This window comes from Narcine bancroftii, chromosome 2, assembly GCF_036971445.1.
Source record: "Narcine bancroftii isolate sNarBan1 chromosome 2, sNarBan1.hap1, whole genome shotgun sequence".
NCBI classification, from domain to species: domain Eukaryota; kingdom Metazoa; phylum Chordata; class Chondrichthyes; order Torpediniformes; family Narcinidae; genus Narcine; species Narcine bancroftii.
Genome location: NC_091470.1, coordinates 51,711,880 through 51,727,107, shown reverse-complemented (window position 1 = coordinate 51,727,107; position 15,228 = coordinate 51,711,880). Strand labels below are relative to the sequence as shown.

Genomic DNA, 15,228 nt, shown 5'->3' with positions numbered 1-15,228 from the left:
AGACCAAATTGTAGAGGAGACTGAATTAGGTCCAGGTAAATTACCTGGGAGGGCTATTGGATGCCTGGATAGTGGGAATGGCCGAGATAAGAAAAGATGTTGCATCTCCTGCAATTGTATGGGAAATACCACAAGATTAGGAGTGGTTGAAAAGGATGGAAATTCAAACCACGGAACAATCCCTTCGCAACACTGAAAGTGGATGGGAGAGGAATATAGTGGAGGTGGAGGAAAATTTTGCTGGAAATTGTGAAGGAATGTGGAGGTGGGAAGCACGAGAGCAGAGTTTCTGAAACAGACAAAACTCGAGCAAGACAATGACAGAGGTACAAGCACAGTTCAGAAAGAAGCAAGTTTGTTGGGGCTACATGTGCTAATCATTTCCAATTGCTTAGCACTTTTTGGTTTTTACATGTCCCTTGTTGATTGTTAGGAGAGGGAAAGATTTAAGATTTAAGAGGGAATTAGATATATTTCTTCAGTATAAGGGTATTAAAGGTTACGGAGAGAAGGCGGGGACGGAGTAGTGAACTTTAAGATCAACCATGATCTCGTTGAATGGCGGAGCAGGCTTGAAGGGTCGAATGACCTACTCCTGCTCCTATCTTCTATGTTTCTATGAAAGGGAATAGGCAGTCAGTGCAGAGCATCCCTGTGGTCATTCCCCTTAATAATAAGTATACCATTTTGGATATTGTTGGGGTGGGGGGAGGGGAATAATCTATCAGAGACAAGTTGGACAGGTCTCTGGCACAGGTTTTGGCCCTTTGGCTAAGAGGAAGGGTGGTGGGGTGGGGCAGGAAGAGGAGGAGAGCTTAAGTGATTGGAGATTTGATAGGCAAATAGATAGAAATTTCTGTGAACAAGATCGAGACTCCCAGATGGCATGTTGCCTCCCAGGGGCAGATACACTTCCAATCAAGTCCACATTTTCAGCCGGGCGTAGTGGCGTGCACATGTTATCCGGCTGCTTGGAGGCTGAGGGTGTAGGACTGCTTGAGGCCAGGAGTTCTGGCCTGCTGTGGGCTATGCCGATAGGGCATCCACATTAAGTTCAGTATCCATATGGTGCTTCCAGGGGAACCTAGAACCACCGGGTGTGATAAAGAGGGGTGAAACGGCCCAGGTCGGAAACGGAGCAGGTCAAAGCCTCTGTGCTGATCTGTAATGGGATCGTGCCTGTGAATAGGCGCTGCAGTGCAGCCTGCCCAATACAGTGGGATGCAGTCTTTAAAATAAGTTTTTTTTTAAGTCCACATTTTCAAATGGGAGGGAAAGCAGCCAGATGTCATGGTCCACACTGGTACCAATGACATAGATAGGAGTATAGGATATTCCCTGAAGAGGGAATATTGGGAGCTAGAAAGAAAGATGAAAAGCAGGACCTCAAGTGTGGTAAGCTCGGGATTGCTGCCTGTGCCACATGCTAGTGAAGGCAAGAATATGAATTTATGGCAAATGAATGTGTGGCTGAAGAGTTGGTGCAGGGGTTCAGGTTTGTGAATCTTTGGGATCTCTTCTGGGGAAGGCATGACCTGTACAGCAATGGTGGGCTGCAGCTGAACTGGAGGGGGACCAATATCTTGGCAGGTAGGTTTGCTAGAACTGTTGGGGAGAGTTTAAACACATTTGACAGGGGAATGGGAACCAGAATACGAGGTCAGAAAATAGAGCAGAAGAAGGAATGGATGATTGAATGTGTTGTGGTTTGTGAGGAAGGACAGACAGGAGAGGAAGCACAAATGTAGTCAGTTGGAGGGTTTAAAATGAGCCTATTTCAATGCAAGGAGATGAAATAGAGATGAAATGGGCATAAAGGAGATGAACTGAGAACATGCATCAATATGTGGATTTACAATTTTGGGGCCATTACTGAGACATGGCTGACACAAGGACAGGATTGGCCGATGCAGGTACAGGGTTTAGATGTTTTAAAAGGGATAGATGGAGGGTAAAAGAGGGGAAGGGGAAATAGCAGTACTGGTCAGAGATAGTATCACAACTGCGGAAAGGGAAGATGCAGTGGAGAGAGTATCTGCTGAGTCCGTGTGGGTGGAAGTCAGAACTAAAAAGGGAACAATCACTGCACTGGCAGAAGTCAAAAGGTCCCCCAAATAACCCTCGGTACACTGAGAAACAGATTAGCAGGAAATTTTGGAATGGAGCAGAAATAACATTGTTGTTCTCATGGGAGACTTCAACTTCCCAAATATTAACTGACACTTCCTTACTGCGAGGGATAGATGGAGCAGAATTTGTCAGTAGTGTCCAAGGACTCGTGACACAGTATGTGGACTAGCAACTAGAGGAGAGGCCATACTAGATCTAGTACTGGGTAATGAACCTGGTCAGGTGACAGACCTCTTGGTGGGGGAACATTTCAGTGATAATGACCACAACTCCCTGAGGTTCAGCATAGCTGTGGACAAGGATAAAATCAGAAAAAATGGTAATGTGTTTAATTGGGGAAGGGCTAATTTCGATGGGATGAGGAAGGAACTAAGGAGAATAAATTGGGAACAGATGTTCTAGGGAGAAAGCACAGAAGTAATGTGGAGGATGAGATATACCCTATGTTGCTATGGGAAGGCAAGGAAATTATTGCTGGGTTTGGCAATAATCTCTGTGTGCCAGAGGATTGGAGAATGGCAAATGTAGTTCCCTTGTTTAAAAATGGTAATGGGGGAATCCTGGGAATTATAGACTACTGAATCTTGCATCAGTGATGGGCAAACGATTGGAGAGGATTCTTTGGAACAGGATATATGAGCATTTAGGGAAGTACATTCTTCTCAGGGATCGTCAGTATGGCTTTATGAAGGTCATGCCTCACGAGTCTAGTTGTGTTTTTTGAGGAAGCAACAAAAGAAACTGATGAAGGTAGGCTGATAGATATAGTGTATTTGGATTTAAGTAAAACATTTGACAAGGTCCCCCAGTGGAGACTGGTTCAGAGAGTCATGAGGCATAGGATCCATGGAAAATGTGTGGATACAGAATTAGCTTGCCTGTAGGAAGCAGAGAGCAGTAGTGAATAGAAAGTATTTTGCCTGGAGATAAGTGGAGTTCCGAAGAGATCTGTTCTGGTTGACAGAACAATTAAGGCGGAAAATGGTATGGTGGGCTTCATTAATCAGGGATTGAATTCAGGAGTTGTGATGTAATGTTCCAGCTCTATGAAACAAAGCTTGGAATATAGTGTTCAGTTCTGGTCACCTCAATACAGGAAAGATGTGGAAGCTATGGAGTGGGTGGAGAGGAGATTTACCAGGCAGTTGCCCGAATTGCAAAATATGTCTTATGAGGCAAGGTTACCAGAGCTAGGGCAGAATGAGAGGTGCTTTTGCCCATGGCAGGAGTAGCAAACACCAGAGGAGATCTGTACAAACTGAAGGGAAGAAAGTTTAGGGGAGACATCAGGTTGTTTATTTTCACACAGGGTTGTGGGTGCTTGGAATGCATTGCAAGGATGATGGTGGAGGCTGGAACAATAAGGGCATTTACGAGACTTTTAGACAGGCACATGGATGTTATGAGATAGGGAGGGTTTAATTTTGTTTTTGTAGGTATAATATAGGCCGAAGGGCCTGTACTGTGCTGTAATGTTCTATGCTCATTGAACTATCAACCAGATGCGTATATCAATAGTTTATCACCATGTCAACCATGACCTTACCCAATCAGGCCCCATTGGCCTTCCGGCTTAAAATTAACTTAGCTTCTGATTTTTCCAGTTCCAGTCTCAAACATCAATTCTGTTCCTAGTTCCACATCTATTGCCCCATTTCTGATCATGGTATAGAACAGTTAGGTCTGTTTTTGTAGTGCAAATGTGATACATACCAACTCAACCTTATGCAGAACTAGTTCCAGACACTTGATAAACCACTTACCCAAGAGATCCAAAGTGCTTCACAAGAGATCCTCGAGTATCAACAGCTGCCACATTAGACAAAGCAAAATCATGTAGTTCTGGAAAGTGAGCAAATGCTGCCCTCTGTAAGTTAAATCAGTAAAGCTCTTCAGATTTACATATTCAGAGTATCCATTGAATTTGCAACATTCTAATGATCAAATAGCAATAAAAAAGTACGTGAAATATAAAACAAATGGCTTAATTTCAAATGCCTTCCAGTGCAAATCTGAATAGGATGACATTGCAAAGAGAAAAAGAAATCTACCATAATTAACTTAAGCTAAAAGTTACACATTTCCGGATAATTTCAAATAATGCTCATCTTCCTTGTCACTCAAAGAGAAATACCACAATTATAGCAAATTAAAATGAAAAACCTCATGAAATAAACCTTAAATTCAACATCAGAAACTGCAGGTACTTGCATTATATAAAAAAAAAGCCTGAAAATCAAATGCATAACCATAGATACAAAACCCAGAAAGACACAATGTAATTTTAAAAAAACTTCCAAAACACAAGATACATTGCCCCTTTTTTTTGAAACATGCATTTGTGGCATAGTAAATAGTTCTTGGATCATGAACTCAGATCTTGCCTATATAGAGCTTGCACATTCTTCTGTCACTTCAGATTTTCTGCTTTCCTGCCACTCTAAATTTCTCCAGGTGAGGTAAGTGTCAGGGGAATTAAGGGATAGCAGAACCCAAAAGAGAAAAGGGTTCAGGGAAAAAAAAGAGTGGGGGAATGGGAGTCATGGATGTGCTCTGAGAGCTGGCATGACTCACTGGATCAAATGGCTTCCTTTTAAATCATTTGAAAATAGGGGAAATACAAGGATGAGATTAACTTTATATATTTTTGTTGCCAAGTTGGAATCCTGATGAACAAACATTTTATTCTTGAGACAAAACATTAATTGCTGTTAATATTTTACCATTTATATTGCGCTTTAGTAAAATGAGGGGAAAATATTATCCTCACAAAATTAATTTAATTTAGAAAATGAAGACCTCATGAAAAAATCTTTGTTGTTCCTTACCTGAAGAGAGGTTATGCGATCATAATGTATGGTAGTCATCTCATTCTCAGTCAGAGCATTTCCAGTCTGATCGTTTATTTCAAAACCAGCGTAGAACTTCAACATATCTAACAACTACATGAAAAACAGTACAATGTTATGACAAATCTAAAACCGACTCCCAAAGGGGTCAAATTTATTTTGTGGACAATTTAAATTAAATTAAGGATGACACGCAAATTTGTGAAGCGTTCCATATTTTTCAATTATATTCAATTTTTTTTCAATTATATTCCACTGCCAGGCATACCTTTGTTCTTGGCTGCCTCTTGACCACATCTGAAAAATTCACATTTTTCAATTAAATTAATGACTTCAATTTTTTTTATTTCAATAATTACAAATTTGATGAGTTTTGTTTCATAAATTGTGACCACATTTATATTCAAATATACCATATCACAAACTTCAGTTAATAAATCTTTAGGCCTTGTGAAACAAAGTTTACAAGTATATAGCTTTATTTCCTCTGAACTGTTTTAAAAAGTAGAAAACAATGAATGCTTTTTTGAAGTTTGTGTTCTGTTACATTTATCCCTTAATTCTTAGCTTGTTTACCGTACGTTTTGTGATTTATATTCTTCCTTTTTATTTTGTCTATGGAAATTCTTCACTGTGAATTGATCTCCTTGGCTATCCTGTTTCTGAATATCACAATTCCAAGATTGATGAGTGGCTCTATTCCTTCACCGCTGAGGTGAATCTTCTTCCAAGATTCACATGGATTCTCATAACTGTTTTGGCTGTCCTCTTTACCTGCTCACTGAATCAAGCAAGGGAGTGGCAAAGCTCCCAGGTGCTTGAGGTTTTTATTTTAGAAAGTTACTTAAAATACATGTCTGTGTGCATTTTATATATATTTTTTTAAACAATGTTGAATTTTTATGATCCTGGAACAAGACATCACCAGCTGTCAAAACTGTGCTGTGTCGTGAGGGAGGTCCACATCAACAAGCTAGGATTCCATGTACTGTTCCCATTTCCTTCTTACAGCGAAAACATCTGTTTGATACTGTTGGGTCCCATTTATTTAACTTTTGGGGCGTGGTGTATAACCTGTGTAACCAATTATATTGTATCACACGTAACCGCTTGTTTATTGTATTTCTCATAGTTCTGGAGCATAGCTTTTCCCATGTTTCATTCTTTATCTTTATGTTTAGATCTTGTTCCCATTTTTGTTTGGGTTTACAGCTTGTTTCCTTGTTCTCTTTCTCTTGCAGTTTGATGTACCTGTTTGTTATAAATCTTTTAATTATCATTGTGTCTGTAATCACATATTCAAAATTGCTTCCTTCTGGTAACCTCAGCCTGCTTCACAATTTGTTCATTTGGGCATGTGAGAAAGTGGAAAAGTTTTGGGAAGATCTAAACCAGGTATTAAATAAAATCACAAAAAGCAAATTACCAAAAAATCCAGAGATCTTTCTTCCAAGTAATATAAGAAGTAAAGAACTTGGACTCGATTTGGATGGAGCACAAAAAAGATTTATTATGATAGCCTTAGCTGTAGCAAAAAAATGTATTATGTCAACCTGGAAATTAAGATACAGCAATGGTACATAGAAATGAATAAATGTATTCCATTGGAAAAAATAACATATAATTTAAGAAATAACATCACAGTATTCGAACAAATTTGGGAACCGTACATGGAACACAACAGAGAAGTCCTACCGTGGACTTCCACCACCTAAAATGACAGAAGGAGAAGACGAAGAAATGAACTGACCCAGTATATAAAAGTAGAAGACACAAATTTCTTGTTTATTTTCATTGTGTGATGACATTGTTTAATGGGTTTAATGTATCGTATATGTTGAACATTGAGTGGGTGGGGAGGGGGGGGTGAAGGAGGGAGGGAAGGGAGGGGGGAAAAGGGGAGAAAATGACACTGTGTATATTCAAGAGGGAAATGTTTGTGTGTATTTTGGTTCATAGTGTGAAAAATAAAAAAAAATTAAAAAAACAAGCTAGGATTCAATCTTCCAGTGGAATTTTGTGCCCAGGATCACTATGAACAAAACAGAATGGTTCATTTTAGAGGCAACTGGCAGTCTCAGGACAACAGAATATTCTATAATTTGTTGCACCATATTTGTTACCGGTCCTGTTCTAAGACCATAAGACAGAATCAGAAATAGACTATTCAGTCCTTTGAGCCTGTCGTTATTTAATGAGTTGATCCATTTTCTCACTCAGCCCCAAAGTCTGCCTTCTCCCATAACCTATGATGCCCTGGCTAATCAAGAACCTATCAATATCTGCATTAAATACACCCACTAACCTGGCTTTCACAATGGCATGTGGCAACAATTTCCACAGATTTATCACTTTTTCTTATGAGGATACTCTTTCAATCCAGAAGTTATTCCCTCTTGTTCTAGACCAGTGGTTCTCAATCTTTTTTCTTTCCATTCACATATCACTTTAAGTAATCCCGATGCCATTGGTGCTACGTGATTAGTAAGGGATTGCTTAAGGTGGTATGTGAGTTGGAAGGGAAGGTTGAGAACCACTGCTGTAGACCCAATTGTTACTGAAATATTTTGCTTGAGAAAAATTGTCATTGGCCCAATTCCTTTGGAGTTATGAAAACGTACACATAACAATTAGGTACGATTAAAGCAGTGGTTTTCAAACTTTATTCCCTCAGTGAAAGTCAAAAAGCTACAATTTCTGGGCCTCTGCACCCCCCCCACCTTCTGCAACTGGATCCTTGACTTCCTCATTGAAAGACCACAGTCAGTATGAATTGGAAACAACATCTCCTCACTGATTATCAAAACAGGCACACCTCAAAGATGCGCTTCGCCCACTGCTCTACTCATTATAACACCAATGATTTTGAGACCAGGCACAATTTCAATGCCACCTACAGATTTGCTGATGACGCCAGTTGTCGGCAGAATCACAAATGGCAATGAGGAAGCATACAGGAGGGAGATAGATCAGCTCGTTGAGTGGTGTAATGACAACAACCTTGCACTCAAGATTAGCAAAACCAAGGAGATGATTGTGGACTTCAGGACGAAGTTAGGGGAACATGACCCAGTCCTCATTGAGGACTCAGTAGTGGAGAGGGTCAAGAACTTTATATTCCTCTCCAAGGATCTGTCCTGGAGCCTCCAAATTGACATAATGATGAAGAAGGCTCACCGGGGCTATACTTTGTGAGGTGTTGGAGGAGATTCAGTATGTAACTGAAGACTCTTGAAAACTTCTACAGGTGTACCATGGAGAGCATTTGGGCTGGTGGCATTACTATCTTGTATGGAGGCGCCAACTCTTAGGACAAGAAAAAACTCCAGAGGGTTATTAACTCGGCCTGTGACATCACAGGCACCAGACTTCATCGAGGACATCTAGATGAGAGTGTCTTATTAAATCAGCCTCTATCCTCAGAGACCCCTCACCACCCAGGCCATGCCCTCTTCATTCTGTAACCATCAGGATAAAAGTACAGAAGCCTCAAGATGAACACTCAGTGGCACAAGGGCAGTTTCTTCCCCACTGCCATCAGATTCCTGAATAATCAATGAACCAAAGACATGCCCTTACTTTTTCATGCATTATTCTTTTGATTTTATTGTTGTAAGGTGGTGTACATTAGTGTTTTCACTATGATGCTGCGTCAAAACACTGAATTTTGAGACTTGGTCATGACAATAAATTCTCATTCTGATTCCAATAGTGTCTTTTTTACCCTTTCCATTTCTTAACTCAACCCACAATGATTCTGTATCTTCTTTCTTATGATTTAATATTGTTCCTTACAGAGTCACGCCACCCCCTCGGATTAGCTGCCTTTCCTTCCGATGCACTGTGTATCCTTGGACATTAAGTTCCCAATGACATCTATCCATTAGCTTCGACTCTGTGCTGGCCACAACATCATAGCTGCTTATGTGTAACTGTATTACAAAGTCATCCACTTTATTTTTTTATGCTGCATGTATTTAAATAGAAAATCTTTATTTGCTATTTTTGAACTCATCCCACTGGCTGCAATTTTGCCATCTGCCGGTCTCTTCCACACAAACTGTCAATTGCTCTACTTGTGCGCCAGCCGCCACTTCTTCCGTCTCTTCACTTTCGTTTCCACCCCCTTACATAAATTCCCCCCCAACAAAACCTCCCTGCCAGGAGTTCAGGTGCAACTTGTCTCACTTGCACAGGTCACTACTTCCCCAGAAAAAGGTTCCAATGATCCAAGAACTTGAAACTTTTCCCCCTGCACAATCTCTTCTGCCACACATTGGTCTGCACTGTCTTCCTTTTCTGACCTTCCCTTGCTCGTGGAGCCCATGAGTAATCCAGACATTACCATCTTGGAGGTCCTGCTCTTCAGTCTCTTTCCTAACTCCCTAAACTTACTTTGCAGGACCTCTACCCCACTCCTGCCTCTGTCTTTGGTGCCAATATGTACCATTACGTCTGGCTACTCACTCTCCCCTTAAGAATATTCTGCACCCGTTCAGAGACATCCTGGACCTGAGCACCCGGAAGGCAACACACTATACTTGAGTCTCTTCTGCGGCCACAGAATCTCTTATCTGTTTCCCTACGATGTGTAAGTAATCACTGAACTAAATAATATTCAAAATGCTATGAAGCCTACTCGACTATTAAAACAAATTGCTAGTTTGAAATACTTATGGATGATCCATTTACCCAGGAACTCAGTTTATATTTTGAAATTTTGGGGCTTTTTTCTCCAATTTAAATAAAAACAAATTTTTTCCTGTCAAAGAAAATCAAACATGGAGATTATTCCTAGTTGAAAGAGTGCAGATGGTCTTAAGAATCAGAATTAGAAAATAGCACCATGTATATTTACAAATGAGATACCAACCTGAAAGTTGCAATATAGGACAATATGAATGATAAACAACACAAATACATGTTTAGATCAAATATTTGCAGTTAATCACATCTAGATATGAATGGCCGATTATTTTTATTCATACATATTTCCTGTTGTGAGTGTCATCAATAAGGTGATTTCAAAGATAAATATGCATCTTGAATTGCAATTTCGAAGAGCCCTACCCACACTGATACAGCCAGATTTGGTAAAGATACCAAATTCAGCTCCAACCAGGAATACTTTAGTGCATCAGATACGTTCTTATAACAATCGCATATTTCTGGAGTCATCATTTTGATGCATGGCAATGTGAGGGAGAACTAGTGGTTCTGCAGTCACATAGGCCACACTGGGAAGGTCAGTAAATTTCTTTTCAAGGACATTTATGATCCAGATGGATTTTGTGCCCATCCAGTAGTTTCATCGTCATCATTGTCATCTTGTTTTTATCTTTACTTTGAAGTCTCTGTACCTACTTGGTTTAATTTCCCCTTCTCCTGACACAGGATTCAAAAATATCTCTGAACCCTGATTTCCTTTTCTTTCCAAAATATTTTGTCATTCCACACATTTTTTCCACCAAGAAGAATGTGCAGACATGTCTGTTAGTGCTAATGCCTGATAAGTGAAGAAGAGCTTTTACTTCCTTCTCATATTTTAATGAAAATCAACCTGTGGTTATACCACAAAGTCCCATAATTTCCTTTTCTGTAGTACAGACAACTAAAGCATGACTACTTGTCTCCTTTTATTGCCTGGATTTCAAAAGGCTTGTTAGGAAATTATCATTAGAAAAGCAAGTGAAACTGATTGTGTTTGTTAACATGTCTCACCTGACTGAAAAGTCGGCCTTCTTTTTCCTTCTGGATGAGATTAGACAGATAACAGTGAGTGACTAAATGAGAATCATCCAGAACTGTGCTAAACCAGCGCCGAGTTGGGAGCAGTGCCTTAAAAAAAAAACAAATCATGCAAATTAACACATCTTTCCTCATTTTGACCATCAATAAAAAGAGTCCTATTTTGTTATTCCAAACTGAAAACATCAATTTGTAAGAAAATTTAACCAAATACTTATATTTTTAACTGTGTTTTTTTTAAAATATAAATCGAAATGGGTACTGCTGGCAAAGTCAACATTTATTTTCCATTCCCAATTGCCCTGAACTGAGGGGCAGATAAAAAGTCAGTCACACTGGTGGTTCTGCAAAGGCCAGATTGGGTAGTGTTCCTTCCTTGAGGAGAATTTTTAAATCACAATCCACTATTTCATGGTTACTATAAAGGAGACTTTAATTCCAAGTTGAGTTAATTACTTGATTTTAAGTTCCCCAGCTGTCGAGTTGGGAGTCAAATTTGTGTCAGGAGTTCAAAATTCATGTTTCTAGTTCAGTATCATAAATACAATGATTTCATTTCGATCAGACAGCGGTACTTTGATTTGTTGACTGACCATTTTAGGCTTTTATGTGCACACTTATATAAATATAATCTACTTACCTCTAAGTCTATCATAAGTTCAATAAATCTCTCACAATAATGGACCATATCCATGCTAACTGACCCTATGAACAAAAAATATGTAAATTTAGTAATATTAAGTACATATTCTCAATCACTTCATAATAGCTTACTTTTCTCATAGGAACGCGCAAGAGCATCCAGCTGCATCCCACAGAAAACCATTGTGTGTTGACATTTAATTGGAGCCCGAGGGGAGGTGGGAGTAGAAGCACAAGTCAAAATGAAAATTTAAAAAGTGAAAAATAAGACACTCCATATCTTCAACATAATATCAACTTCTGAACAAGAAGGATAACAAATGAGAACCATGAGGTCAAATAATTTTTAAGAAAAGCTCTCACAAAATAATGTACGATATCTTTAAAAGTGCATAAAAGGGAAACTTTCATAGATGTGGGGCCAATCAGTGTGAAAGCTGAAAATAAAAGGGTCGCTGAAATTGAACAGAGGCCAGTTGGAATCTTATTTGACCTTCTGACATCTCCAAAAGGAGGAATATGAGAAACCACCATGTTATGGCACCAGCGAGGGTTCAGTAAAATGATAGGAGGGACAAGATATTCCCATCCTGAAATTCAAGAGGAAGAAAGATCGTTGCCATTAATGAAGCCCTGTGATAGAATAAAACCAAGTTTCAAAATGATTTAAAAAAACTCCCAATAAGGCAAAGAGATTGTTGCCACACATTGCAGAATGAGAGTGACCAAGTTCAATGCCTTTCACCAGGTGACATCCGACGCATACTTTAATACCAGTGTACATGAAGAATTGTGCCCTAAATTTCAATTCCAGAAATAAAACTGCAAAAGTAAACAATGAAAATAAATATTTTGCAGATAATTAATTTTAAGGAGAGGGAAAAAAAAATCAGTAATTTTATAAACAATTACCTGAAGGAGGAATACTTTTTAAAACTTGAAGGAACTTGCTGATCAGACAAGAAAGGAATCGTTTTTCTTGATCTGCCCTTTTGGTTAAGAAATAAAGATAATATTGGAATACTTGCAGCACTGCAAATGGTGACCACATATGAAACACAAGAAATAGGACCAGAAAGCACCCTGGCCTGTTGAGCCTGCTTCACCATTTATTAAGATCATGGCTGATCCACCAATCTGTCTTTTTCCCAATGATGCAAAAAAATATCCAGTCTTAAATATTTTTAAGAAGCAGCCTCTAATGCTTATTTGGTTAGAGAATTCCAGATTCATTACTCTCTGGGAAAAGCAGTTTTTCTTCAATATCCCTTTGATTTAGTCTCACCTGCCAGTGGAAACAATCCTTATCAATCCTTTTCATAATTTTAAGTGTTTCAATAAGATTCCCTCTTATACTTCAAAAATCCATTGAGGCAGGTTGGTGTAGTCCCAGCAAATTAATATCTCCTCACAGCCTACCCCTTTATCTCTGAAATCAACCTGGAGAACCTCTTTGCTGTGCCTCCAAAGTCAGTACATCTTTTCTCAAGTACTGTGACCAGAACTGTACACCAGGTGCTACTTCCTGTACCCTGTACAGTTGCAGTAGAACTACTCTGCTCTTAAATTCTATCCCTCTAGCAATGAAGACCAGCATCCTATAAGCCTTCTTGATTACTTGTTGCACCTGCAAATTAACCTTTTGCAATTCATAAACAAGCACAAGTTCCTCTACAGAACAGCATGCTGCAATCTTTCACTACTTAAATCATAATCTGATCTATTTTTCCCTCCAAAGTGGATGATCTCACATTTACCAGCATGGTACTCCATCTACCAGATCCATTCACTTAACCCAGGGATGCCCAACCTTTTACATTCTTCTGGCTGCGATGGGGGGAGTGGGGCGTGGGATCTAGGCTAATCGTGCCTCCTTTTACGCTTACTGTGGCTCCTTCAATTTGCTGCTTTTGGCGCATGTGCCATAGATTGGCCAGCCCTGACAACCTATCTATAATCGCTCTGCAGACTGTTCACATATTATGCAATTTGCTTCTCCACTCAATTTAGTGTCATCAGCTACATTGGTCCCCTCTTCCAATTATACAGTAAACAGGTCTGGGCCTAGCACTGAACCCAGTGGCATTCTGCTCATTGCAGGTTGTCAACCAGAGAAACAAACATCAATCCTGACTCTCTGCTAGATATTCGTTGGCCAATTCTTTATCCCTGCAAATACAGCAGGTCCTCACTTAACACTGTTGATACGTTCTTGGAAAGTGATTAAATGAAACAACAATGAACAAAATCAATTTTATAATCGCCATAAAATACTGTGGCATTATTTTTTTCTCATCAACATTAGCTTACAGACAAGACTTTTATGCAGCATCTTATCAAACACCCTCTGAAAACCTGTACACAACATACAGCTGCTCCCTCTGTCCATTACATCCTCAAAGATCTCTAAAGTATCTTGCCCTTATTGAATCCACGCTGCGCCTGCCTGAACGAACAACTTTCTTATAGATGTCTCGCTATTTCTTCTTTAACGATAGCTTCAAGCATTTTCTGGTAAGACTTCATGTTCTAAAAGCAAACATTTGCTGTTTTTTAAAATAATGTTGAAGCTCAGAGAAGTAAATGAAATATTTTGAATATAGTATTTAGAATATATTAAGAATTATTAATCAATGGACAAGTGCAATGATTATTGTTACACCAAAATTATGAAATATAAACAATACGTACTGTTCAGTTGTTTTCTCATCCATTTTCTCATCCTTTTTTTTGATCATATTCCAGAATTTCCTCAGCTTTGGTGTTTTTTTTAATTCATGTTCAAGGCGTGACTGTTACAAAATAGATAGAATAACAGAGCTTAGCGTAACGCTGATCAGAACTCTTATTCTAGACCCAATTTTTATTAAAAACACATAATTATATCAAATATTTAACCACGTTTGAAAATGTCAAGCAGTATTTGTTGCAAGATAACAAACAAAAAGTTCAGGTTTATTTCACAACCAACATGTGATAATATTTTTATGAAAACTTACCGAGAGCAAACATGTCCACATTGGAAGAGAGATAAGACGCTGCACCTGTTCTCGAATTAGATCCACTTCCTATTAGGAGATACCAAGATATTTCATAAGCTGATATCATACTGACTTAAATTCAAATTTTATTATACAGTAAGACAAAAATAACAAAATAATTAGTTAATATTAAAGAATCAAACCCTTCACAAAACACTGCCTCTAAATGTCTTATATTACTTATCTACAGTGAAGGTGATTGAGACAGTTCTCAATTCTTTATCTGTCAAGGTTAGGCCTACATTTCTTTTTCTTTGGCTTGGCTTCGCGGACGAAGATTTATGGAGGGGGTAAAAAGTCCACGTCAGCTGCAGGCTCGTTTGTGGCTGACACGATTGCAGCGGTTGCAAGGGAAAATTGGTTGGTTGGGGTTGGGTGTTGGGTTTTTCCTCCTTTGCCTTTTGTCAGTGAGGTGGCTCTGCGGTCTTCTTCAAAGGAGGTTGCTGCCCGCCAAACTGTGAGGCGCCAAGATGCACGGTTTGAGGCGTTATCAGCCCACTGGCAATGGTCAATGTGGCAGGCACCAAGAGATTTCTTTAGGCAGTCCTTGTACCTTTTCTTTGGTGCACCTCTGTCACGGTGGCCAGTGGAGAGCTCGCCATATAACACGATCTTGGGAAGGCGATGGTCCTCCATTCTGGAGACGTGACCCATCCAGCTCAGCTGGATCTTCAGCAGCGTGGACTCGATGCTGTCGACCTCTGCCATCTCGAGTACTTCGACGTTAGGGGTGTAAGCGCTCCAATGGATGTTGAGGATGGAGCGGAGACAACGCTAGTGGAAGCGTTCTAGGAGCCGTAGGTGGTGCCGGTAGAGGA

At 39.5% G+C, this 15,228-nt stretch overlaps 1 protein-coding gene across 3 annotated transcripts in view; it reads right to left on the bottom strand.

Annotated features, from left to right (window-relative positions):
* aqr (aquarius intron-binding spliceosomal factor) overlaps positions 1-15,228 on the bottom strand; it is a 79,643-nt gene that overhangs the window by 36,164 nt on the left and 28,251 nt on the right. For all 3 annotated transcript variants that reach the window (XM_069916667.1, XM_069916666.1, XM_069916665.1), the window contains exons 8-14: positions 14,369-14,437; positions 14,061-14,161; positions 12,282-12,358; positions 11,368-11,432; positions 10,701-10,817; positions 4,959-5,072; positions 3,894-3,997 (exon numbers count right to left, since the gene is read on the bottom strand). In XM_069916667.1, coding sequence (XP_069772768.1) covers positions 3,894-3,997; positions 4,959-5,072; positions 10,701-10,817; positions 11,368-11,432; positions 12,282-12,358; positions 14,061-14,161; positions 14,369-14,437 — 647 coding nt within the window. The remainder of the gene's footprint in view (positions 1-3,893; positions 3,998-4,958; positions 5,073-10,700; positions 10,818-11,367; positions 11,433-12,281; positions 12,359-14,060; positions 14,162-14,368; positions 14,438-15,228) is intronic.